This window comes from Neodiprion pinetum, chromosome 4 (genome assembly GCF_021155775.2).
Source record: "Neodiprion pinetum isolate iyNeoPine1 chromosome 4, iyNeoPine1.2, whole genome shotgun sequence".
In the NCBI taxonomy this organism is placed as follows: domain Eukaryota; kingdom Metazoa; phylum Arthropoda; class Insecta; order Hymenoptera; family Diprionidae; genus Neodiprion; species Neodiprion pinetum.
The window spans coordinates 26,712,701-26,740,488 of NC_060235.2; the positions used below are offsets into that span (position 1 = coordinate 26,712,701).

The 27,788-nt window shown below is 40.8% G+C and overlaps 2 protein-coding genes across 11 annotated transcripts in view; both read left to right on the plus strand.

Moving 5' to 3' along the window:
• The window catches only part of SMC5 (structural maintenance of chromosomes 5), a 150,433-nt gene extending 140,872 nt beyond the window's left edge, over window positions 1-9,561 (plus strand). Inside the window, exon 14 of the mRNA XM_046622471.2 lies at window positions 9,439-9,561. Within this exon, the coding sequence (XP_046478427.1) occupies window positions 9,439-9,442 (4 nt within the window). The 3' untranslated portion in view covers window positions 9,443-9,561. The remainder of the gene's footprint in view (window positions 1-9,438) is intronic.
• The window catches only part of Hr3 (Hormone receptor 3), a 171,419-nt gene that overhangs the window by 100,699 nt on the left and 42,932 nt on the right, over window positions 1-27,788 (plus strand). The window contains exons 1-4 of one of the 10 annotated variants that reach the window (XM_046622476.2): window positions 17,692-18,488; window positions 22,645-22,807; window positions 23,884-23,937; window positions 24,211-24,637. The exons of 6 other annotated variants lie outside the window; for them this stretch is intronic. In XM_046622476.2, coding sequence (XP_046478432.1) covers window positions 24,463-24,637 — 175 coding nt within the window. In that variant the 5' untranslated portion in view covers window positions 17,692-18,488; window positions 22,645-22,807; window positions 23,884-23,937; window positions 24,211-24,462. 3 more of the 10 variants (XM_046622474.2, XM_046622477.2, XM_046622475.2) reach the window with 3 other exon arrangements.

Below are 27,788 nucleotides of genomic sequence, written 5' to 3' on the forward strand. Positions count from 1 at the left end.
AAATTGCGGGCGTAAGAGAGAAGTCGAGATAAGACGATGCCTCTGCAATCGAGGTTTCTGATTTGCGATTAGCCGTTCGGTTCAAACAATGTGTGCATAACTTACGAAGATATGGAGAAGTGGTTGAATTTTCACTACGTTCTTACCTGTGCAAGCTGCGCGATGCGCTCGTCTGTGACGCATGCACCCTGCACTCAGATAAATGTTACCTGCGATGTGCCTAAACAAAGAAGGGAATCGCCCCATCCAGAATGCAGCGTTCTTAACGAATGATAATAATTTCAAATGCATGTGAGACTCGTAACTGGGAACACTTACACCCACACTGCAATATGGTATAAGTGGACAGATAAAGTGGGAGGAATGCGATATCACAAATATACACGCGTGACATAACAAGGGTAAATAGAGCCGCTATAACTCGACAGTAAGTTGTTTGAAATTAGTGAAGTTTTTGATTTTTCATATTTGTCCAAACTTGCCTTTGGTCAATCGAAATCGCAGCAACATCTCTGCAAATCTTTGACAATAGAAGAATCCAGACATGCGTATAAGTGTGTGAAACAATAAAACAGTTGGTGTTAACCATTTTGCGGAAACAACTTTTTCTTTCACAGTATAATAGAAATGTAGAAATTCATCTCCAATCAATTTTATAAAATATTTTTAAATCAGAAAAATGCCACCGAATTCAAAGAAGTTTTGGATAACCTCACAAATTCTTCTGGATTCTTCAGACGTGTCGAAGTCGTATGAAATCTTTTGAAGTCCTCTGAAATCTGACACGTTGTCTTGGCAATATCTCGTGAAATGCAGTCGAGTTTAATGAATTTTTTAAAAATTCGTTGAACTCGTGTATTGAATCTGTAAATTGAATAAAAGTTAACATTTCTTGGCAACCGAAAAGTCTCGTAATGTTTTAACGAAATGTTATGGAACTTCGTCAATCTGTACAAGTACGAAGTTTCTCAATTCTTATCGAATTATCTCCTCAAGATCAAACAAGTCTCTGATACCTTGACATTTCGAAATTTGGTATTGGCAATTTTTGATCAAGCAATTAATCGAACGATTCACAAACGACTCTTTGAATCCTCAATTTTTTTTGTTTCTATTTTTTGTTGATACTTCGAGAATTAGCGAGTCAAGAAATCCGAAAATGAGCGTCAACCCTAATATATTATGATTTTTTCAAGCGCCTATCCGCAATAACGCAGCGCTCTTAAGAAATGAACCTCGGTGAAACAGAATTAAAGCGGGTGACTCTGCAGATGCCAAGTGAAACCGATCGTTATTCACAATCAGTATAATATTTACGACAATACGAGTGAGCGCTGGACATAGAAATAAAATACTCGTACCTACTTCTTGCTCCGAGCCCGCGGCGTTGCCCTAGGCTTACGAGTGATTGTGAATTATTTGTTTGTGTACATACTACGTGAGCGTTTATACACACGGAGATAGAAAGAAGAAAAAAAAAAGACGACGGTTAACGCATGAATATAATGCCTCTGTATCGCCGACATATCCATACCATGGCCGTGAGTACTATCACTGACTAGAGAGATTTGCGAAATCTTATTACAATACATGCGTGTGTACAATACAATATATATCTGCAGGCAAAACGATTCGCGCCGATAATCGAAGGATAAAAAATGCAGAGATCGGTAGATACGCGGCAACTTGCTTGAGGCTTGAAAAATGCACGAATCGTTTCCACGCGCCGGTATAACGTTTACAGGGTACTTCGACATATATAATGTGTATAATGCACAGAAATTGCGACGATCACGTTTTTTTTATCTTTAAATAACTCATTGATTATTGAATACGAATGTAGCCTGTAAACGGTGATATTGACCGTAACAGTGACACAAAAATTGACGCGTGTGTGTGTGTGTGCGTGCGTGAGATGTAAGAAAAGAAATAACAAACTTTAGTGCGATTCTAGAGTGTTGAAGTGATAGTGGATTTCTTTATTCTGGGTGAACGTGTTCACTGTACGACAGCCGGTTCCTTTTGGGCCATGCGGCTTCTACTTATATCGTTGCACGTTGCACCGAAACAGGTCAGATCTTCTGCGCTTAACGGACTCGGGTGATGATTAAATTACCGGCTAATGATTCAATGCCTTGAAGGAAAATCGATGCACGATTGAAAAAACTGGACAAGTAAACAGTAAATGTCCGTTACATCTGCGTTGTGAAGAATTTTATTTTGATTAAATCAAAATTTTCAGTAAAAGTCATCAACGTTTTAGAGTCTTATCTCCACGAAAGAGATAAAAGTCAGTCGAGTCCCTTTTCCTTCGAGCACCTCAACTTGCCTGGTTCCGAATATGTTCCGAAGATCGTAGTAGTGCTCGTCCCTGCAGCAAAATGTAAAACAAACATATTCTGGTAGCCGAGACGACGACTCGTGTCTACACAGTCGATCGGAATTGCCTGGATCTTCGTGTCCGTAAATGCGTCTCTGCTGCAAGCCTGCGAGGGTGATTCAAACTTCGACAGATTCCCAGTGCAATGAGTGTTTTACAACGTTGCATTGGCATGCGGTAGGGTGTGCGAACGAGCCGTAAAATCTGTTGATGTATTTTTGGAAACCGAGAGAGATAGATGGAGGAGAAACGGAGCGCAGAAGAAGCGGTAAACAGTGCAGGAGCTAGCAGAAGAAGCCGGCGAACCGCACCAGCAGCCCGGCTGGACCGGAGAAACGAATTAAAAATAACGCTTGTATACCTAATACCTATGTCTGTCGGGTCGGATATGCGTTCAACGAGCATCTCGCGATGCAAGGGTCTCTCCTCCTAAGTGCCTGCTAATTGTCCGATACTTGAGACGTACAGAAATTCATCAAGAAATTGTCGCGAAACCGAATTTCTCTGCGTCCGGTTGGAGAGGAGTTGCGGGTTGATCGAAAATCGATACCTATTATTTATTAATTTTATTGCGAAATTATTGTGCCAGAACAGGAGATAGGTACTGGGATTCGATAGCAAAAGCTTATACATATATGCTTCGTTTCAAATCGCGTAAGAATTTTTTTAAAATTTAGTAGATTCGTTCGATTCAAGCCTGAAATTACTCATTTTATTCAAAATAATATTTTGTACAAAGTCACTGAAACATATTTTCATTTCTTCTCGTAGTCAATTTAATACTGCCATTTATTGATCGTGATCAATATCGGTCCAATGTTGTAAAATTAGTATTCAAGGATGCCGGTGTATTATAAAAAAAAAAGACTTGCAGTTAATTTGTAGAAAATAGTCTTTTGGATGAAATGCGCAATCGTAGAGTGAAATCGAACAAATCTACCAGATATTTTTTTTACCATTTACAATTACTTGGAAATGAAGCACCGACATCTGAACTTTGGTTTAATATAGTATTTACTTGTATTACGAAAAATGAATGTTGTTTCAAATCGTCTCTCATAAGTCAGCCAAAGCCAATGGAAGCACACCTGAATGTGATTCTTGGTGGAATTTTGGAACACCACTTCGTGCGTGATATTTCGAAAGGATTCAGGATCATTTGAAGGAGATAATATAAATAAGACCGTTACTTCAAGAATATAGCAGGGCCGAGTCTTTACTGGCTCGATAAATTTTTTCTCCCAGGACCGCAAAAGCGGTTTTTAATTACAATAATCACCGTGTTTGCTCACAGCCTACTGTCGTTTTGAATCGCGATTGTTAGCTGCCTACGTTTCGAGCCAACCAACTTAAAAACAGCGTTGTGTGCATGCGCGGAGAAATTTAGAAAGCACGATGCCCGCATGAACAGGCTCAAATCTTGTCCCGTACCGTTGGCAACTTTGCGTTGGCAAATTTACACGTCTTGTCAGTTAGCCTCACCCGAGGAGAAAGGAAATTGAGAGAAACAGTTTTTGGCCGAGACTTCTGCCACATCCGATGGGCAATGTTTTTTACTTTCGTTTCACCAATTGGCAGTAGTTGCTAATTTGGCAGTCAAACTCGCGATAATCTTGCTTGCAGGTCCAATCAATGAACTATTCTATAGAATTCGCGTGGTGAATACTGTTCGTTCATTGAAATTTTTCAGGTGCTTGTGTTGTATTTCAGCAAAAGTTTCGTCACCTGATACAATGTTCATGAATTAATTTATACTTTTTCTGGTGACGACAGGTAATCGAGTACGGTACCCTGTTTATTTCCTTGTGTATACTTTCTTTGCATCCGCCTTATTAACGTTATGTTGTCTCATGAGGTATTGTTTACAATCTTCTCGCCTCACGAGATAACCTTTTTGCCACGAACGATACTGTTTAATACAACAACTATCGCGTCACGACTATAAGCGGGAACCGAACCACATTTAGAGATTCTTTGATTTTTAATCTTAGTAGTTCGAATTTTGCATAAAGATTGAGCAGAGTTTTCCGTCAGTGATTATTCACCAGGCAACCGTTGTACCTCAACTTTCGAATTTGTAAAAATATTATTCGGTTGTGAATCCTTTTAATGCTTGTACATGATAGTACGATCATTTTATAATTAATTCGATTTCCTAATCAAGGAATGATAATTATGATAAAAATTTTACTGTCTGTAAAAATTACATTGAGAAAAAGACTGCATTATTTCCGACTAATGGAAAAATACCATTCTGAAACTTCTCACCTAAATGCATTTACGGCTTTTTGCGGCTTGCTTCAAATCATATTTATACAACTTTACTCTTGGTATTAAACAATACGACCTTTCATTGCTATCGTCTTATAGTTGCGTATTGCAATATCTTATGCGTTACGATTGTAACGCGATTATAATCTGCTAGTGGACTCAGCTTTTTTTCTTATTGTCAACCTGGTATATTGGGAATTTTTCTTTCACATCAAATCATGGATGTAAAATTGAAAAACTACCGATCCGACGATGGTTTATTGCGAAACTCGACACACGGTGCAACACCGTCGAGTTATGTTCTTTGTTGCATGTATATGGTGTTTGGCGAACATGTAGCAAGCTACTCGTTACAACGTAATGTGGTTAGAGATTACGTGTAGGAAACGTTGCGGTCTAAACGAATCCGCATAAAACAAGATTTTAATCAGATTGCGTCAACTCCAAACAAATTTCAATAGAAATCGCAAATCCAACGCCGCCCGACCTATCAAAACTGTTGCATCCTCTTAGCCTCCGAAATTAATTATATCCTAGAATTAAATGTTTGGAAAAATATTTGGAACAGTATATGAAAATGGTTGAAAATTTTGTCCTAACACAATTCAACCAATCCAAAATTGTCAAATCTTGGAATGGAAATGCGTCTCATGCATCGGGAACTTTCCGACATCTCCTCACCTGCAGGTTGATGTTCTGGAATGACATAAAAACAAAGCTCTGCGTTACGTCCTCGTGATCGACGGATCGACGGATCCTCGTGCTGGAGGCAGAAATGAAACGAGCCCAAGCAAAGTTGTATCAAAGCGTATAATTCACGCCAGCAGCTGTGAAAAAGCAGGCGAAACACACTTCGCCGAAATTAGTTTCTGCACGTAGAGTTAAGATCTCCAACGTCTCCCCGCATTATACGACTGTATATAATATACTCTGTATACGTATACGTATACAAACCCGATCTGATGAAGTTAAGAATTCAGGCCTCACCGCGACTGGAGAAGGATCTCAGTTTCTGGAACCAGAAATTACTCCGTGAGATACACGACACCGTTATATCTGTAGGTTCTCCCTGCGAAATCAAATATACAATCATCAGAAAACCCTCGATGACGCGCTATTTCGTTCATTGCGGTCAGCTTACGCGCTTTCGTCCCCGATTTTACCTTCGACTCAAACCGCAAATCCGTTGAGCTGACCTAATTATAACTTCGCTACACGCGAAACTTCGTTTCCGAGTATTTTTTGAAAAGGAAAATACACCGGACACCAAAGGCGGATGAGATACGTACGAAGAGGAAACCTCCGCGCTCCGTCATCCTACGCGTCATGTTTGAATTTGCGTTTGACTTTCGAAGAGTTGCAAGACTTGTTACGATTCTGATCAGACTTTTTCCACGAAGGTCATAAAATTTCGTTTCCGACTTCAGGAAGTGCTGAAAATTCGAAAGTAGATGCTAGGACTCGAAAGAACGGTAAAATTGATAAACTTGTTTCTCGTAGACGGTAACGCCGAAAGGCCTAAGAATTGGAGGATGTTCATATCTCGGTGTACTGCGACTATGACGTATCCAAACTACTGCCAGATAGAAATTTTCAACACGAGAAACGGGCCCGGTTAAGTTTGAGGATCGGTCCACTTACACGGAGATGTATTCGGAAAAGTTGAAATGAATCGATCATCCGGATACTGCGGATAAGCAGTGCAACCCGATCGACTCGCAAGCGTGTCTGTGACACAAGAAATTACTAATCACTGACCACTGACCACTGACAACTCTGACCGCCGAGAATGAGTGCTGGGTATAATACACTTGGGGTACTGACCACCGACTATCGCCGCAGTAAGCTCATAGGTCATGGCTGTGGAACCGGCGTCTACGAAACGGTGCTAATTTCTGTGTAAAAAAGTTTAAAAAAAAAAAGAAAACAAACAAAAAACCTACGAATTCGCTCGTGAATTTTCTTCTTTATTATACCGCTATTTTTATTTTTCACATATTTGTTTACCTTCCATTTACTAAGTGACCCGAAACGAAGTGGCTAAGTCAGTCGTCGCTGGGTGTGTAGGACAGAAACAGAACAGCTGGTACAAATATAGAAAGGGAGGAAACGGTTAAAATTGACCAGAAGGAATTCAGACGGAGCTTTCGAGCCTGACGTTGTGCATGTAGTATCCAACTCTGCGCCGAATCGTTCGTGTACACATCGCTCATTCCGCCGACGAAATCTTTCCGATGTCGTATCATAGGATTTCAAGCCTATCGTCGATCAGATCCGATTGGATCAAATCGTAAGGCTGACTCACCTTGTCAGAAAACAATTATCCTCTGCATACGCCCAAGCAAATACAAAAAGTGCTTAAAACAACAGTGGGATTTTTTTAACCCTTCGCGGTCGCACTGGGTCATGTTTGACCCCAGAAACCATATATTTCTCATGGGACGATAAATCAATGCGACGGCGAAGCGTTATAGATTCAAATGGATTTTGCTTTGTTCAATTTCAAGTGTCGATGTCAGAAATTCTTCCGTTGCAATTGTCAGAACGAACGATGAAATCGACGAAAGCAAGATCGATTCGGACACAGTTTGTAAAGGAATTTAATGTTATTGTTTTCTTACGATTATCAAATATCTAGAAAAGGCTTTTCAGTCATATAATCTATATCTCTACGGAATCTTGTACGTTTCTCACATAAAATAAGTGTTCCAATGATACGACTAAATTCAATTATAATAATCGTAGTTCCAAAACATGATGAGTCGACAAAGATCACTTATATATTTTTAATAATCAGTGAAACTAGAGAGCTTATCTTAAAAAATTGATATCGATATCCGGTGTACAAGTTACGACAAATGTATACCTATGCAGGGTTCGTACGCTTTTTGGAACCCGAAATTCCCAGACTATTCCAGACGTTCCAGCCTGGAAATAGGATTTTTCTCAGTAACCTTCCAAGAAATATGACGCTGATTAATGCCAATTTTTTTGCATATCAATACTAATAACATTCAATGTTACCTAGTAATTAATATACTGTCCGACTACTAATTTACAAACAACAGCCAGCGATTTTCAGTAAGAAAGAAACGAAAGGAGGTTTGATATCAAGTAATTTATGTGTAAGAACGAGTTCATTTCTTCAAGAAACTTAAAATTCCGGTCTTATTTTCGAAATTCCCCGACTTTTCCCTGACTTTTCCCTGCTGTAAGAAACTCCCTGAGTTTTCCCGGTTTTCCCTGTGCGTACAAACCCTGCTATGTGAAAAACATCCCTCAAGCTCGAACAAGGATTATAATTCTCCTTGAGAGAGATCAATGGGCGAGGAAATCGGAATCGCGTACAAAGGTTGGCGGTGAGCCGCAAGGGTTTAGCGCAGATGCATCGAAATTGAGAATCGTCTCTCTGAGAGGGTTCCTTAATCAAATTCCTTGCGCAGCGTGAGAATCATACCTTTCTAGGTAGAAACGCACACGGCCATACTAATTGCGAGGGTTAAGCTCGTACCGCGTGAGGCCGCCACGCCACGCGCATACCTGACGCGTCGCCCGCCAAGAGCGGTCTGTTGCCGAAGTGCGATTCGCTCCGCGATGTGGGTCAGCCGCGAGACACCCGTGCCGACCGAGTCGAGCCGAACACCGCCGGAATCGTCCGAGCGCCAATCACGCTCCGAATCTGGGTCAGCTGTGCTGCTGCGCATGCTCACCCGGCTCCCCGGTCGTTCACCGGCGAAGTTACTAACCTGCCGACGGCGATGCCTGCCGCACGTTACCCGCCTCTCTGCGTATCGAGCGCCGGAAAAATGTTGCCTTTCCACAATTGAACTTTATCGTCGCGTTACGTTACGTTGCGTTGCGTTGCGTTGCGTTACGTTACACAGGGCCTCTTTTTTTCCCGCTCAACCGCCGAACGTTTGACGTCGGTGAGCTAGAAGAGCGCGCAACGATCGCACCCCGATTCGTAAAACGGGACCGACATTAAGCGAAAGCCAAAAAGGCCCGGGTTCGGATCGCGCATCGGCTATTCGCGGAGGGGCGGCCCTGATTCGAAAATCTTTTCAAATGCCTCGCGATCTTGGCATCGATCGGACATTCGTGCGATAGTTTATACCGCATCTTCTTCGCCAATGTCGTAAGACCGTTGCCACACCGGAGCTTTCTTAACGGAACCGTACCCTCCATTCTCGTCTTCGTTTTGCTCGACACACAATCGAGCGACTGTGTGATCTACCCTTCTTCTCGGCCGACATTCGCGATCTTCTGCGCAGCAGCCCTGGTCCGTATACCATTTTCTCAAATACGCGTTTCTGCTTCCTTTCTCGCTTTTGGTGCTGACGACAACTCGCCCCTTTACCTCGATCAATGAGCTGCTATTTAGGGCCGCAGCATGCTCTGGCCGTAAAGATCCTCGCATGAATCGACGCGGTGGGTCACGGATGTCGCGTCGCATGTATAAATACCTGCAGACCCGTTGCAGGCCTTATTTGTTTTCTACACACGCGCTTAGAGCGCGACGTACATACACCTTGTAATTCGCACCTTACACCATGCAAGAATAACTAAAAGAAATTTGCATTCTATATTTATTGTTCCACAATATACATGTATCAAGTATACACCTGAATTCACATCGTCGTTTCAGAATGTTTTTACCCTGCAAACGGCGCAGTAATTATTGCGTGAAATTTTCCAAACATCACCCACGCTGGGAAAAATTGTTATCTATTTTTTACAATCGTAAGCATGGAGCAGAAGTTAATCAAGCATTCTTCTGTTTGTTTCAGGTGAGATGCCCGTTTCTATTAAATCCACTGACGAAGGTCAGTAGCAGTAAGCTGGTGAGTATAAAGGATCTGTGGAGTTTGATCAGATAAGCTTAGAGGCCTAAAGCCACGATCTACGCACAGTGAACATATAAAAGTGAAGAGGAATATGATTATCATGTACAGATATGTATAGTTCATGGTCAATACGAAACGCAATTATTCTAACACATCCGCCATTATCGAAATATTTAATCAAAGTTGGTATACGTGGTTAATTTTACAAATAAATTTTCTTCCGTTTTATTTTACATTTACAAGTAATACATTTATTATAATTACATCTGCACGCACGCATCGTGAACGTCACTTGTATAATTCACTTCTATAATATGCTGGCGTACGCTGTAAGGTCGTAATACGAGTCGCTCGTAATCGGGAAGACATGGGGAACACATTACATGTATATGTAACGTTACTATTTATCAGCAATCAAAAGTTGTTTGTTTACGTAACGTTTTTAATTACTGCAACACAAGATAACATCGTATAGTCGGTAGCTGGTATGTCTTGGGTTCGTTCCCTTTGTAAACGGTGCGTGTTTAACGTGTCCATTGTACCTTCGGTCTCTTTTGTACCTTTGACACGGGTCTCATTCGTTTCGTTTCATTTCATTCAACTCCATTTCATGTCGTTCCGTTTCGTTTCAGTTTTATTCTCATTCCTACTCCCATCTTAGTTTCTTTTCCCTCGTTTTTCTTTCTCCCTTCTTTCATTTCATACATACCGAATGCATATCATATGTACCGCAAGCAGGCATACACGATAAAGTCCCAACCGTGTGTGAATGTACCGGACAAGGAACTTACATCTTATTGTCCGTCGGTCGCGTACATGTATATATATATACAGTGTATAACTGTTATTCCTATTATGGTGTCCAAATCTTTTAGTCTTGCTCGGAGAAACGGTGCAATCCGCTTTCCATCTTTCCCCAGCCTCATGCGATCCATTATTACATCTCAAAAAACAACCAGCAAAACAGGTCAATCTTCACATACACCATTATCTATGTGCATACGTGTCGGGGTAGTGGTACGTAACTACACGTTCACATCAGGTTAAACTACACACGAATGTTACTGATAACCTGCAGAGAAGTTACGATATTGTAGCGTAAAGACAAAGCTCTAGATATCCATAGATTCGGGCCTAAGAAATTACAGCAATCCCATTTTGAGACGAACATTCTCCTACGGGAGTTCCTGAGGCACTGATTAACAATCTGATAGCAAGCTGCAAAGTCGAGAATGACGGACCAAAATTCAAAGAGATGAAGAATTTTGGTGAAAATTATTATAATACATATGTTTAGATTTTTTATCAGAGTAGGTACTTGATTAAATCGGTTTTCTTGATCTTTACAAACTGAAGATAATGAATTTTCTCAATTTATTTTTGGTTAAATTTCCGCTATTCCTTAAATTTTGCGTATATAAAAGAGTTTCAGCTTATACGGAATTGCGGTAGTTTGAGGTTAGATCAGCCGTTAGCATACATGAAAATCAGTTGTAACGAGAGCTGCGCCGAATCGACACAGACGAAGCCCCATGTAACACGAGAATTTCGAGCCATGTAGTCCCTCGAGAACTCTTTTTCGTCTCTTTCGTTTTCAACACTCGCGCTCGCGGTCGCCGAAACCGCTCCGAGTGTACAAGGATAAGAGCAGCTGGTGATTTACAACGACGCGACGTTAGCTCCATCTGTTTTATTTTTTACACAACAATACAAGCCGTAAGGGCTTCCAAGTGTTGCTCGATCGCGCCGCGGAACACGAGGATCCAGTCGTCGTAGACAAGATCAGCATTCGAATGCGAATCGCGTTCCGAAATCCACCGAATCGTTCGTTGTTCTTTTATCGCCAATCAGCGTGTTCATCGGACAACGTAATTACACCGTTCCAACAAAATCATGGAAAAACAAGTGTAAGGTACGGATAATCTGCATAATACATGCGCGAGTATACATGAAATAACTTGGTTAAATATTTCCACAACAAGGAAGGGGCGGGGGGGGTAAAGCGAGTGCATCGCGGTGCAAAATTTATTTATTTCTAGTGTTATTTTTAGAGCGTTACGTGTCGCAGGTTGGCAACCCCGTGCGCGGTTATGCAATGAACGAGAAAGAGAGAGATAGGCGGCTCGCTGTTAAACGGGAGACAAGGACGCGCATTGGGAACCGGCTGGGCTTTAGAGGGAGACGGACGAACCGTGCGGGTGACGCGATGTGGCTGCCAGAGAAAGTATAGCCTCAACCGGAGCGTCGGCTTCACCCGACGTCGTTCCGAAGGCGAAAAGTTTCGACTTGGGGAAGAAAAAATAAACACCGTTCGACATTCATTTAGCGTTTTCATATCTTCGCTTTATTTATTTTTTTATTTTTTTTCTCTCTTTAACGAGCACCGTTTTAACCACGTGTCCGTACGCGGTATTTTTTTTCTTTGTCGTGATTTTTGTTCTTCGTGCTAATTGTAAGAGAACGAGAACGTAAAACAATACAGAAAGAAAGAAAGAGAGAAAGAAAGAAGGGTGGAGATAGAAAACTTCTCAACTTACGGGCTGCGAAGGCTGTATCCTGAACTGAGGCGTTAATAAATGAGTTATAATAACGCCTAAGGAAGGATGCAGCAGCGTAGACGGGGTTTCGGTTAAGCGCGCCTCTTCGTGACTGCGATCGTGCAATGAGCTACACAATACCTACTTGCACACATGTAACATACGTAAAGCTTACCTTGTAGCCGGACTGTTGCGGTTGAGCAAAACTCGGCACGTCCTGACAGATTTGCTCCGTAGATGGATGGAGAGAAAAAAATAATTGAAAAGAAAAAATACCCTCGGGACTCCCTCGGGCTCTGTATCCACGCGGTTTATGAGCGCATGAGCGTAAATTATACGTATAATAATGAGAATATCATGGCTGTGAGTAACGGTCGAATTCCGTAATTTGTGCCAGAACGCAAGTAATGAGTAGGTATAATACCTGTGTGCTTACCCTGGTACCAAAGTACGCATGTATATGCACAATTGGATGGAGAGAGATCCCTTTATTGTTAGTGAAATACCGTTGCTTAACACATTAGACAAGTCACGCGTTGAAGGCCGTACTCTTAATGAAGATTGAACGCTCATTTGCGCAGTTTTATTGAAATTTTGTTAATGCGCTGCTATTCTCGCATTGTGATATGCTGCTTTCCGTTTATCGACTAAAGCTATTTAGTCATACACCGCAGCTTGACCAAATTACCTTTAGCTTACCTTCGTACTTATACTTTCCGACGCACGAACGGTTCAAGAGGAAATTACAAGTCGCAGGCGAATTTTTAAAAGCATGATGCGTGCGTAAAAAAAAAACTATTGAAAACGGAAGTTTGAATTTAGGAATCGTCGCGTTTTTAGAGTGTGAAAAAAATTTAACAATAGCCGTATATGTGCATGTGTAGATTCTCCCGCAGAATTGTTGAATGCGGTATTAAAAATTGTGAAGTCATTATACAAATAGTAAGTATGGGTATTGTAATGTATAATGATGGAAACATGCCGCGTTGTGCGACATCGTGCAAAAATATTCTGCCATTCGTCTACTTTGTTTGTCATGCGTGTATGTTACATGTGATAAAATAACACCCACCAGACGCGCTTGCGCAGTTTGTTAGAGAGTTGCAATACGACCGAGAGAGACGTGGAGAAAGAAAGAGGAAAAGAGAGAAAAACTTGTTCGATTATAACGCAGTAACCAAAATTCGAGAAAATATTCAATTTTTGTACCATATTTATTGCGGGGATATACAACGTACGGGTCATTCTGCTGACTATCAGGCATTTTTTCATGCGTCCTCCTAAAATTTCTAAACTGGTATGATAAGGTTTTTTTTAATCAACTTTTTTTTCTGATCACGCGGCATAGGTTTTTTTTTTATTTTTTTAATTATACATTCAAACATAACCAAACACGTTCAACGTGTTTTTTGCGAATTCGTACAAATCCCTTGTAATGTACTGCAACGAAAACCCTGCGAATGAGAAAGTGTTCTAAAGTAAGGAACGAATTTGAAACGAGATACATTGAGAAGTAAAATTAATTGAAGACGAGTCCGAAAATCCAATGTGTCCCTCCTCGAGCATCTCTGTGTACAATTGTATACTTAACTTCGGAGTGTCGAAGGGGGACGGAAGCACCTTGAAGTCTGAACGAGGGGTAATTCATCGGAGACAAAACACTGGACAAATTCTATTTAGTCTAATTCCCAGGGGTTTCCAAAATCATACTCTCCAAATCAGATTATCAATCTTGAAATTCGCAGTGGCATCGAAAACGCTTTTATAATCAGTGGTTTTAATTTGACGTTGACAAAACGATAAATTGATGTTACAACATCGTTGGACCGAAAAAGTGGACTACACTAAACATACAGGTTTGAAGGCTTGGAGGAACTGCAGTTTGAGAATCGGCTTGTCGTGCCAGTTAAAACTGACAATGAGATAGGAGCCGGTTTCTCCATTAAACAGACCCCGGCCAGTGCGTGGGTAACGTAGAAGCTTCTAACGTTGGTAACGTGTCCTAGGACTAGGCTGGCGTAGGTAACGTAGGTGAGCGTCGCGCATTGCATTACGTTGCACAAGTTGAGCGTGCGGATCAAGAAGGCGGCTATCCATGTTCACTGCTTCGGGTGGTTTTCCTCTCATTCTTGCATCCTCTTTTATTTTTCATCTCACCCCTGTTTCCTTTTCTTATTTATTTATTTTTTTTTTTATTTCTTTTTTATCATCCTTCTCTCCTCCGTTTCGCCATTAACAGGATTGATCGCAGCCTCCCGTTTTCTTCTCATCTGTCAACTGTCGCGTTTGCCGTTCGGGTCAGAGAGATACACCTTATATACATACAACATGGCAACAATAAAAATAACATGCATATGTGGCGTAGGTATATTATATCGTGTTATCCAGCACAATAGATACGTTTTACTCACCTTGTGCGTATGTGCGGACGGAGGCAATGAAGGACGAAAAAGAAATGAAATTCAACGGTATTCGCGGCGAAAGTGATGATAGATATATTTCATACACACGTATAAGTGCCGGGATCAATGATCAAAGGAAAAAACGAACATGGGGAAAGAAAAAAATTTTAAAAAAAAGCAAATCCGATTGCGCAAACACTCGGCATCGCGGTATATTAAAACGCTTTTACTGATAAACTGAAATAAGTGTACTAAAAAAAAAAAAAAAAAAAAACTACACTGTTTATCTCCCTCCCCCCCTACTCGCTCTTTCTCCTTGTGATCTTATCTTTCGATTGTGCCTCTCGAACTGCCTACACGGTTAAGTCCGCGAGGCAATTCCTCGGAGACTAATAAAGATTGAGTCTAGCCATGCCTCGTTGTCTATACATATGTACGTATATAGAAAATCACGATAAGAAAGTAGCGGAGGGAAATTGTTGGACTGTTGCTAAAAACAGCAAGCGCACGACTGGCCTAAAAAGTAGAAGAGGAAGACGAAGTCGATAAGTGAGATGAGTCTAACAGTCTCCTAAATACCCGTATGTCGTGTGCGAGGTGCTTGCCTTAAAATTATTTGCCCATGGACGTGAATTTTTATAGCTTATTAAGGGGGTGTTCTAGTCGATTTCGACGTTGACGTATATATCCTAAAATATCGAAGTCCACGTGTCTCAAAGGTGAAAAAGGACTCAACAGCCCCATTCTGTACGCAATTCTGAACAAAAACACTCCGACTCATATTCATTTGATGCAAAAATAAAGAAATAGCATAGATTTTACGAAATGGTAATAATAAATTCGTAGTATTCATGCCATTTCATTATATGTATCTGCTTCCAATGAAAATCTGTTGGAGTATTTTTGTTCAGAATTTCGCATAGAATAGAGCTTTCGAACTCTTTTCCGTCTTTGAAACACGCGGATTTCGATAATAGGAGATATATACGACATGTCGAAATCGACCAGAGCACCCCCTTCATCTACGTTCAAAGTTCTATGCGGTTTCACGCTACGTATTGTTCTATGAATCGACGACGCACTTGATGCGCGTTGTTTGCGTCGCGTTCGCCTCGTAGAAGCTTATCAACAGCATTGTTTGCACCTCGTTCCCTCTCTCTCGCTCCCTCTCTTTCTCTTTCTCCTTCTTCTTCTTTTCGTCGTCGTTGCGTTATTCTTTCTCCACTAGCATACGAGGCACGTGCACGGATGGACCCAGCTTCGCGGCATAACCTCGTGGCGTCACCACCGTATGTTACGCATCACGTGGATCGTAAGAAAGCAGCGACAGGCCGTGTAACCGAATAAAATTCTGTACGTTACATTTCAAGGCGAACAAATCAGAGGACTTGAATTGGGATTTGGTACAATTATAAGGGCTATCACTGTCAGAAATAATGTTGGTTTTATTAAATAGTGTCGGACTGACACCAAATCTTAGTCTAGATTTACCTACACTCAATTTTTCTAACAGTTTATGTACGCGGTAATAACATCAGGAAAAAAACACACAAAAAAAGCCAATGGTTAATATAGAAATGGAACCGTTCGTTAATCACGTAACTCCGTCATCTCATTTTTATTACGTTTAGAATTTTCTGACAGCCCCTTATAATTTTGTAATTCTACAAACATCCCTATAACGACTATTACCTTCTTCGATTGAAAATTTCCTTCAACCGGCAAGTGGCTTAATTGGTATACATTTGCGTGAGCCAGACTTGAAATGCGGCGTTTCTTCGCCGTTTCGTATAAGTGCAAGCTACGAACTCGTCTGTCGTAATAGAAAAAAATACTCTCCGCAAAAAAATGTTGCACAATCTGCACACGAGGCAATTGAACGCGGCACGCAAGGCTTTCGTTGAGGTACTCAAAGTACAAATGAACGCACGCAAGTCACATGGCAATAGAGATAAATGACGGTGTTATAGAATGTTAACTTTTTCCCCAAGACTTTATCCTATGCATCATCTGTTGGAAAACAATGAAACGAAGAATCTGGATACTCAAAATACTTATCAATAGACTTCAGTCAATTTACCGAAAGATAATTTAATAAATTTCCAGTGATTAAAAAGAAATTTGATAATTATCCCACGTTGTCGATTCGCGACAGTCCGTAAAATGTTATTACTAGTACGTACTGCGAAATAACGAATAGCATATGTTGAAGTCGTAATACAGGTACGGAATGTCCTACATGTGTACAAAGAGAACGTTCATTTCGCATAAGAAAGAATGAACCGAAACGGTAAAACAGGAAAACGACGAAAAGAGAGTTCGTTCGTTTCGGTACGAAATTTTTTTTCGTCTCTCGACACCTCCGCGATTCGTTTACAACATTCGGTACGAAAAATGTTGCTGTGCGACGGCGAGTGAATTTCTTTTTCTAAAATAACATCTAGTCGATGAGCTAGGCCATAGCGCAGCGCGATGAGGAGCGGCCGCGGGGGCGCAGGGGCAAGTAAGTTTCCGTCTGTATCGACGGAGGCGGCGCGTCGCGACGCTGACGTAAAGCGCGCGCTAGGGACTCGGGCAAGTTCGTGGCTTCGGATCGCCGAGGTGGGGGAGCTGAGGGGGTTTCGGCTATCGTCGCTAGAAGTAGAGTTCAGTGACCTCGCTGAGCGCACCGAGTAGTGGGGGGTTCTCTCTGACATATTGTTGGATGCCAGGCCGGTCCGGTGGCTACTAAACCGTTCGGTTAAAACGAAATCCCCCCCGTGGAAAAAAATATTTCATGCCTTTAATATCGGAGAGGATATATTTTTATTTTATTATTTTTTTTTTTACGAAAACCCATATATCCCGCCCGGCGAAACACGCGCCCCGGTTTTCATCTCTACGACGTTTCTCGCGCTCCTCCCGCACTTGCGTTTCACTCGTCCTCGACTGTCATTCGAATTATCGGATCAACTTTTCCGGCTGAAAGAAACCCGCGAATCGCGTTAACAACCGCCTCCGGCAGCTGCACCCGTTGCCTGCGTAAGTTACGCCTTTCCTTGCCTTGTCTTGCATTGGTCAGAAGAGCCTGGGCCTTGCTAGCTGGCAAAGAATACCGAGAAGCGGTGTAGTCTTCTTGCCCACGGGGACCGCGCGGTGTGCTCGCTCGAACAAGGAAGCGTGTGTGCGTGTGTGTTTCGTTTCTTTTTGTTTTTGTTTGTTTGTTTTGTTTTTTTTTTTTCTTCTCCTTCTCCTCCTCCTCCACCCCCCTCCGTCTCGCACTCTCTCTCATCTCTCTCTCTCTCTCTCCCTCTGTCTTTAAAAATGCGTAACCGTGCGGACGCGGAAAATTGGGAGAGGTTCGATTTTCGTTCGATTATTAGCCGAGTTCGCGTTCTCCGCGTCGCGACGACACCTCGTTATTCCTCCGTGCCCCCATCGCGGCGTTAACGTGAAACGTTGTATCTCGCCGCTTATCTAACTCCTAAACCTCGGTTGTTCGCGAGCCCACACGGTATATAATGTAATCTTAACGTTCGGCCTGATGCGAGTGAGTGTGTGACTTGCGGAAAACTGGGGGATCATCGAACTCTCGGAGTGTCTTACCGTCACTCAATATCTATTTAAATAACCGCGCATCGTCTTCTGTTATTAATATACAAGTTGTGGTACAGGTGCAAGCCGGGGATTTTTAAAGATATAAAAAGTTTGTGCAAACGGTGCTTTGTGTGGTGGTGAGAAAAGATACGTAACAACAACAACAACAAGAAAGAAAACGACAACATCAACAGTAATAATAATCAGTGATTGTGAAAATTGTGTCTTGGTTGTTTTTATTACACGCAACGCTTATCTGCAGTGACGGGCGGTGCAGTTTTTCAACGCTTACATAGCGGTCCGTTTCGCCGACGTTTATAATAACGAATGAATTGATATAGGATGTATCTTATGAGTGTGTAACGAAATCACGGAAATGAAACGAGACGCTCCGACCGCTGGGATGAAAAATATCGCAATTACCCGGCACCTCGAGGACAAGACGCATCAGGAGAGAGATTACGATGATTTTCATAACGTTGCGTTTAACATAATATAAAATATTAAAATTGTGTCTCTTACATCGTGGGCAGTCACGTATAAGTTTTTTTAGTTCATCGGATTAGTGAAGTGGCGTTAACATCTTTCTTCTTTTTCTCTCGCTATCTCTCTTTCTCTCTCTTTTTCTCTCCGCTACTATTATCATTGTAATTGACATATTTGGTTGTTCTATCTTTTTTTTCTTTCTCCGTGATCATTAAGCTTCGTAGCTCGATCCACGTTCGTCGCAACGTTCACTCGAAAAGAATTGCCGAACAAATGACAGTGCGTGCAGTAGTGGATTTAAATTTTGCGGGTATAGATCGATCGGGGCAACGCTGAAGTTGTTCCCTTGCTGTTGGGTACCGTTGAAACAAATACAGAACCTTAGAAGGCACAAAATTTACACGGTCTTCGATATTTTCTTCTTATTCTTTGCTTTCTTTCGCTTCGATATGCAAAATGCAAAGTCTGCGATAAACGAACTAAATAATTAACTGCAGAAGCTCAGTGTCGTGGTTATATTCTCAATACATGAATCGAATAGCGAATGCTTTCAAGTATTGCACGCCCACACACTGTATTTAAATTCCTCATCACGCGACGATCATCAACTATGTATATACACGTGTATAGGAACAAAACTTATTGAATTTTATTCCGCATCACGCTCTCTCCTTTTTCCGTCTTCTCTCTCCGTCTCTCTCTCTCTCTTTCTCTCTTCGATTTCCGTTATTTATATCGTATGCACCTTGTGAACATTCAAACAGGCGTCGATTATTCGATTATTAACAGTAAAATTGAATAAATTGAAAAATTTCGAATCATAGGCGAAAGTTTTGTTGAAACACAGTACCAATACGGAACGGAACGGACCATTCATATTCTTATTTCCCGACGATCGCAAAAGCTGAAAGAGCGTCGAGTTCCAATATAATCAACCGTCGTACGTAACGAATAAAACCTCGATCCTTGCCTAACTACGCGATAAATAATTAGCCCCTGTGCACCGCCGGAAGAGCGTTATATCATATCGTATCGTTTGCAAGGCGATATCGCTCCTTCGGTATTGCACGATATTTAAAATAATCTAGCTTCGGGTCACGTGTTCAGCGCGACAATCACGTAGATGAACGGCTAGATGGCCGGCCGCCTATGACCGCTGCACCCGTCCGATATTAGGCAAACGGACGCACACGTCTCTCCCTCCCGATCCCTCCCCGTCCCTCCGTCATCACCTCTCGGGCCCTCGAATGGACCCGCGATCCGTCGGTCCGTCACACAGGCGCGCCGAGTTTTGAAAATCCCGCTTTCCCGAAAACTCTCGATAGCCGCGTAGCGAGGCTGTGTGCGCGCGTTTCTGGGTGTGTGGGTGTTTTTCGCACGAACACGCAGCGCCTCTCCGTGCTGTTCCTACGCGTCATAAAGACGTAGCAACGCCGGGTGACTGTACTCCGAGTTCAACGTTCTCTGTTATGTAATGTTTGCTTGCCTCCGCTGCAACAGTCCGCGCTAAAAGGCCGCAACGCGGCGCTGCCGTCGCCAACTACGCGACCAGACGCTACCAACACACCGTATCGGATCGACGTAGCCTCCGCGTCTCTCAGGGCTCTCACACCGTTCCGACATCCCCGCATCATCCCTTGACGGGTTTATAACACCTGCCAGCCCCTATCGAATATCAAAAATTCCAATTTCATCGCTTCTCCCGGGGGTTCAGGGTCTTCTTTCATTTTTTTTTCCCCCCTTTTTTTTGCGGGTACGTTGAACAGTAAATTCGTTTACCACCGGTATTCTGTCGTCAGCGTACTCAATATTTCATGTAAACTAAACCGACGTGAAAGCTCGGTTTACCGTAATTTCGATACTTATATTCAATGTGAAAATAGTCGTCATCTTGATCTTGATCAATTTTTAATGCACTGAGTGCAGCGGTAATATTTGACTATTCGTTTTTAGTTGAGTTGAATCTTTTTCAGAATAGACGTAGCATACAGGAAATCGGACTATAAAGTTTTCGATTAAAATTTAGTCATTATTTTTACTTATACGTAGTTAATTCTCTGAGTACATGATCTTATTGAGTGTCTGAATTTTGGATACCCGAACGTGCCCCGAAATTGAAAACATTTATCAAGTTTAGCGAATTTCGATAACTAAAGTCCGAAAAGGAGAGGTGGAAAATTTTCAATCCTACTATAATATATGATCGTATTTACTTGATATCTCGTATCGTAGTATAGCAGACGTCACAGGGCGACGTCATCGGGTTACACCTACGCAGGAGAATAGGAGACGAAAACATGCATATGTTTTTTGATGCGCAATTTCGCCGGCAAACGATCTATTATCACTGAACGCTACCTATATACGTGCTGTCTGCAGTCCCTGTTAGCCGCGGCAATTGATATATTGGAATGATTCCTTCATCGGTTATATTACAACGTTTATGACCGTCGTAGAGAATCATATAGAGCGACAAGTAGTCGATTTTTCTTCTCTCCTCTCTTTCTTTTACCTCTAGCTTGAATTCTTTCTATATTTCACCACATTCCCATCGTTATCTCAATCGTATTTTTATGTAACGATGAAAATTTTGAAAATTTACGTATAATACGTGCGGATTGTTTTTCAGAAAAATAGAATGACAGATTGTTGGGTTTAGGTGTAACATGTATGGGCATACGGTATCAGATGCACCGGCACACGTTATGTGTTCTACAGTTACGCGTATAGATGCGATAGTATCGTGTATGGACACATCTGCAGTCTAGTAGCTGCGGCACGTGCGCTTTCCTAAAGTGGGTCGATCATGAACCCGTCTCTTCTATAACAACATACATATATATCTATGCATGCATCGGTTTAGTGTTATTTTCTTCGTAATGTCATTAACGATATAGATAACAAAACGGAATTCCCGAACGTCGGACTAGGTATACGCATCAAGAAAAAATGCGATTTGCTGTTATAACATATTATAATTACCGTGTATATATGTGTATATATATATATATATATATATATATATATATATTTATTATATACACATATAACCGTGATCGGATCATCGACGCCAACCAATTTACCACGTATATCCTTTTCCACCGAATACCCGATCCGACCCCGACACAATTTCTCATTTCTGAAAAAACCAAGAAACGTTTCCGCATCATCGCGTCCTGTGTGTGTGCGCCGGATCGTTTCTTCGTTCCCAGTACTGCGTCGTGAACATTGATTGGAATTATATTATATTAACAAGTACATACGCATACTGTACATAATATTTTCCCGAGAGCACCGGAGTCTTGATCGAATTTTCGTCTTTTTTTATCAGCTGACACGCTGCACTATATTAAATATCGTTCTAAATTGTAACAGTCTTGTACATTGTCATTATATGCACACACGGTACAGACTTGGGTCTTCAATAAAATCTCGTTCGCGCTTGGATATCATCGATGTTTGAATATTATAACCGGTATAACCTTTTTTTGTCTTTTTTTTCTAAATACCCACGGAAAATCTCAGGGAATTCGAAGTCTTGGGTAGTTTTTTTTTTTTTTTTTTTTTTTTTCAATACGAAGCGGATTTTAGAGCGGGAATCTATACGTATCCTTTATTTATACATAATTATATACCTCGGTGTAGTCGTTGACGATCCGACTCTCTAAATCCTTGCGTTACACCTACTTACTAGTTTTACGGTCTTTTCGAATATTAGCCGCACGACTCGCGTCCGTTCTTCGGCCGTTTAACGATTCGTTTTAACACGCGTGGCGTGTTAATGTTATTATACGATATTATTACAAATCGTGGAGAATTTTTGTTCTTTGTTTATTACATCTTTTTTTCTAATAACAACTTTTCATTTTCTTGGCCGCCGCTTCGAACCGAAAAACTCTTCGTTCTATGCGCTCGAGATATAAAAAAATATCCGAATACACATCTTTGTAATCGTATTGTGTTTCAACAAACATAATTGTTATGTACAAAGAAAAAAAAAAAAAAAACCCACTAGATAAATATAATGAATGCAAAGTATCTACCAAAAGTAATGAAATTCGTTTACCAATGATAACTGGCTAATTGTAATCGTTTTGTATTGGAAAAAACGCCACTTGGTCTTGTCGTTTGTAAACTTCTTTCCTCAGATTTCAACCACGTGATGATCTTTCTGCAGCAATTGTCCAGGAAATTGATAAAAAAAAAGAACTCAAACATAATCAATAACAGTACGAACAGAAATAAAAAATAGACTATACGTTATCATCGTACAATAACCGGCGACATTGGCACAACACGAGTCTTGTAAAGGTCTGAGATTTTGTCGTTATTTAATTATTTTTCTTTTTTTTTTTTTTTTTATCGACAACATGTATAATCGATCGGTACATAAGACTAAGTATTTTATAATCCTCTAACAGCATCGTATATATTCTTAATTACTTAATCCGAAACTAATTTTACGCATAAAATTATACCTATACATATATACGCGTACGCAACATAAAATCAAATTGCTTATCGAATAACTTACAAATATTTCTTACATGTTAGAATCCAGCTTTATTACAGACCTTCCATCGATATATTGTAGGTAATTAATGAGATTTGAATCGTTTTATTTTGCAACAAATAACTTAAAATCTTTAGTATTTTTCAAGTCATTACCATTATTCACCGTAAAGAACCATTTCCCTGAAATATTTTTTCATCGTACAATTGTATAATAAATTTCTTTTGTGTTGCAAAAAAAAAAAAAAAGAAGAAATATGTGTAGAGTCCAAAGCAGTTGTATGAAAAAGGCCGTAAAGTTTGAAATTCCCTTTTTACCACTATTTGCGTGGATATAATAATTATCCGCCATCTTCGAAGTTCTTTCTACGGTTACGTTAACTTCTGCAAAAAGCTTTGGAAGCTGATCCGGCCTCTGTAATACCTATAGTTAGTTTTATCGTCGCATTGATTTGAGTGACTAAATTACTTTCTTGAAACTTGGAATGAGTGGAAGGCGTTAGCGTACATTCTAGTATATGTGTAAACGACTGGGATATATATTCAGGTATATCTAGAAAAACGATTTTTCTGCGTTCGCGAGAGCTCTGCCAGCTGTAAAAAGCCGAGTTATTTTGAAGGGAACCGATTAAGAAGAGAAAAAAAAAACAAACAAAAACGAGCGGTAATAATTGACGCGGTTAGAAATTTTTACACGACTTTCTTTTCTCCTCCACAGAGTTCGGAGCCAAACTTGATAATTGTATGTATAGGTATATATATACTATACAAATATATAAGTCGAGTGCTGTCTTTATTTTTATCGCACGACGCGTAACGGTCGAAGGGGGTGGGGGATACATTTTTGTAACGTTGCTGCTTTTTTTTTTTTACAGCTCCACGTTTTGACGAATATAGGCACACTAATAGCTTACGTTATAGACACGAGGGTATACGCATACATCTATTAACATATGTGTAAATTATTAATAATTAACATACATATATATATATCAAATCAAATGAACCCGGTAGTGCATAACGCTGCAGGGTTTATAAATAACACGTATATTATTTACACAAAAGATCGAAGACGCGAACGCGCTAAGCGTTAAACTCGGGGAAATAAGAAATAATAGAAAAGATAATCACCGCAAACGACTAACGAAGCTCACGTAAATCAACGCTCTTTGAACGAGAGCGGGGTGGGCTGTTATTTTCAGAATACATCGAGAGATAGTGAAAAATATCTTGCGTCTGTCCTGCGTATCGGATCACGGAATAATCTTTGAGTATCAAAATTGACGTGGGAAAACTGGTGAAACTGAGGCGAGGATCGAGGATCGACGGCGCTTACGGGATACAGTGAATCGCCGGTTGTGTCGCGGTGAATGGCTTAATATGCTGAATGAGGAAAGTTCGCGACACCTTCGTGAAAAGTCAAAATACAGGGATGATATCGTGATACGGCCTAAATGGAGAACAACCTCTCAATATACGGCGGCCCCGGCACGTGGGGCGCTGACAGTACCAGTCCTCAACCCACCGAGGGACAGACCACCGTTGTTGGACCACCCCCAACGCAGACGAGCGGGAGTGCCGGGAACAACGTTCTGGACGATCGTAGAGCCCAAGCAAATTCTATACGAGGTAGAAATCGCAGTAACGATACGTTCTTTTCAACGGCAAACCGAGAGGAAACCGTGAAACTTTTCAGTCAGGCCGAACGACTGCGCATGCGTGAGATCTGATTGAGCCTCTATTGGTCGGCGAGTTCGCACCGTGGCAGGGGTGCCAACTTGCTCGAAACGGGGCTTGAGGTGTCAAAAAACTCTCCCGCGTCGAGTGACGAATGACTCGTAGCAGTCGTCGGTCGTCGGTTAGTTAACAACAAGAGTTTGCCAGGTGTTCCCGAATCGCTGCATCAGTTATTCGTGGTCTGGTCAACCTCGAGAAATTCGCATCACCGACGTAGCTTCCGTGAGTCGCGTTTTACAGCTGAAGCTCGAGGTGGCCAGACTGTACGAAAAGACGATCAAACTCGCGCATGCGCAGCCGGATGCGCAATCTGAAAGTTTCACCCCGCTTCCTCGTGGTAAATCAGTTATTAAAAGTAGTTGTAACGTTCGCTTCAATGATTTGGACATACGTGTAGAAGATTCCAAGGTACAAATACCGATATGCAAATACTTGGAATCGCTGATTAGATGCGATCAAGAAGGGTGAATCAATTTTTTCCGTTTCATTTTCAATTCAACGTTTAATAACTGGTGTTGATACGGGAATGTTCCCCTTCACAAACCAACGATTATAGATTGAAAGTTGATATCCCTATCTTTATTTTAAGCTATAAAATTTGACAAACGGTTCGTAATTGTTTAAGTGCTGTCATTTTACTCGAAACGACGTTTTTAACACTTTCAGAACGATAACTTCGAAACATCTCACACAATTTTGACGAAATCTTCTATACGTTCTATTCTAGTACACGTTTTCCACTGGAACTATGATGATTTAGGTCTGCAGGACTAAACTGTGAGAGTTATAAAACAAAGGCTTGCTGATATTTGACAAAATTCCGAACAATGTACGGATTTCATTGGATTTTAGCATTCTTTTAATTTAAAATTCATAGAACCTGGTTATTCAATAATTTTAATCCCTGCAAAAGCTACTTGAAGGTATAGAAGGTGTACCAAATTGCATAATAAAAATTCTACGAACAGCGTCAAAGTTACAGTGTGAAAAGTTTTTAAAAAACGTCGTTTCGAGAAAGATGAGTGCAGCAAAGCTAAACAATTGTAGACCATTTTTCAAATTTCAAAACTCGAAATGAAGGTGAAACTAATACCTCTCAACCGTTTAATTGTTAGTTATTTGCAAATGTTCATGTATCAACAGCAGTTATTTAAAATCAGCTTGAAAATCAAGCGTCAAACGTTGACCAACCCCTGTAAAAATTTCGTAACATCGGGGTCGAATTGTTAATTGAATTCTCAAAAAACTTAAACGCTATTCCTCAGAATCGATCTGTAGCTACAGAAGATCGTATCAATTAAGAAACAATTATTCCTTGTACTGTAATATTATTTCATGTCCCTCGCAAAATTTCAATTGTCGCAAATTTGGCTTACTTGTTCATTTCAATAAAAAACCGGCACGCAAAAGCCTGACGAGCACAAACGTGACGAGCTAGAAAAGAGCTCCCAACAAAGATGCAATTGTCATCGTGAAAAAATTTCCGCGTGAAAATTACGACGCGGTTCGTTCTGATAGCGATATGCTGTTTTTTTTTTTTTTTTTGTTTTTTAGTTATTTTTTACGTCTTATCGGCGTACAAGCATGCACCCACTGTATTATAGAGAGCGTCTTATCGTCCCTACCCATGCGATATTCATCAATGGTTGGTGTACAGCAAGCAGGCTTCGAGATTGAAGGTACACGATCAAATTTCGCTCTCACGCATGTCCGTATTACCTGTGCGACATGTTATAGCTGCTCAGCTATAGACGGACACATCATATACACGTATACATATAACATATACAGGTACGCGAATTCAGATAAGGCGGTATAGGTGATATAGATACGTGTATAAATATGCCTTCTTATACCGCACGAGCTATAATAGAGCTGATTACAAATTAGAACTAGATATACGACCACATAAATTATATACCGTCGAGATTATAGACACACACACGGTCGCACACACGCGTGTATTGTATACACCTACGCATACGTATATACTTGTAAACACGTCTCAGATCGAATTTCGGATAATCGTTATATACCGAGCCGGGGTCAATGAACGCGGGAACTGATTCACGCGAATACTAACCTTCCATGTTTCGCTATATATGTATATATATATAATATATATATATATATATATATAGAGAGAGAGAGATATACACATATGTTAGAGGCATCGGAGATTGCTCGATCGCGACTTTTCGCGTGAGTAACCGACGTCGATGGCCGTGCGTCTCGCGATTTTAAATTATTTATTTCAATAATGCGTTCATTAATTCAAATCCTGCATACATTTACCGATGATACGATCATCGCAGTAACAATTTTGCACCCCACTAAACGTCTCTGATTTTGAGTATGATTTGGTATGAGAAATGGAGAAAAGTTTTTAACTTTGTGCGATTCTTTTATTGTATAATCTATTGTATTTATTGCATATTTATTTATAATCGCGTCTTTGTCAGTAACTCAGCCTGCATTTTGCGACATTCAGTCTGAGCTTGGTATAGAAAGAATTGAGAAAAATAGCGGGCTCTTTGCTGTGAACCAAAACTGTCTTCACAATGAATCGACAAAAATCTGCGACATTTTTTTTCACCTTTTATCCGTTTACTGTATTTATTTGTTATTATTGAAACCTCATGCTGTTCCTAATTTTAGGTCTTAGAATCCGTAATCCGTTTGTAAACAAGGAGCTTGTATTGTTTAAACAGAAAATGATCAATGAACTTGTTGTAGAGGGCTTATGTAAACTATTTCGAATGGGGAATCGAAAAATTTGCACTTTGTCCAAAGGATGACTGTATTAAAAAATTCATACCACTGATTTATTTCGTTGGCCGGGGAATCGGACTTTATATTAACAAAATATTAATAAGACGAAGAAGGCGTGTATATATATATATATCCTCCTGCACATGTTCTAAACACGATGCTCGAGACAAGAAGATTATACCTTGTGACTTGAAATCATCTAACTCTACTGACAGCTTGATGGCCACGTCTGGGTGCCGAAGCAAAAGTAAAGTTTGGTGAAGTTTTCGGT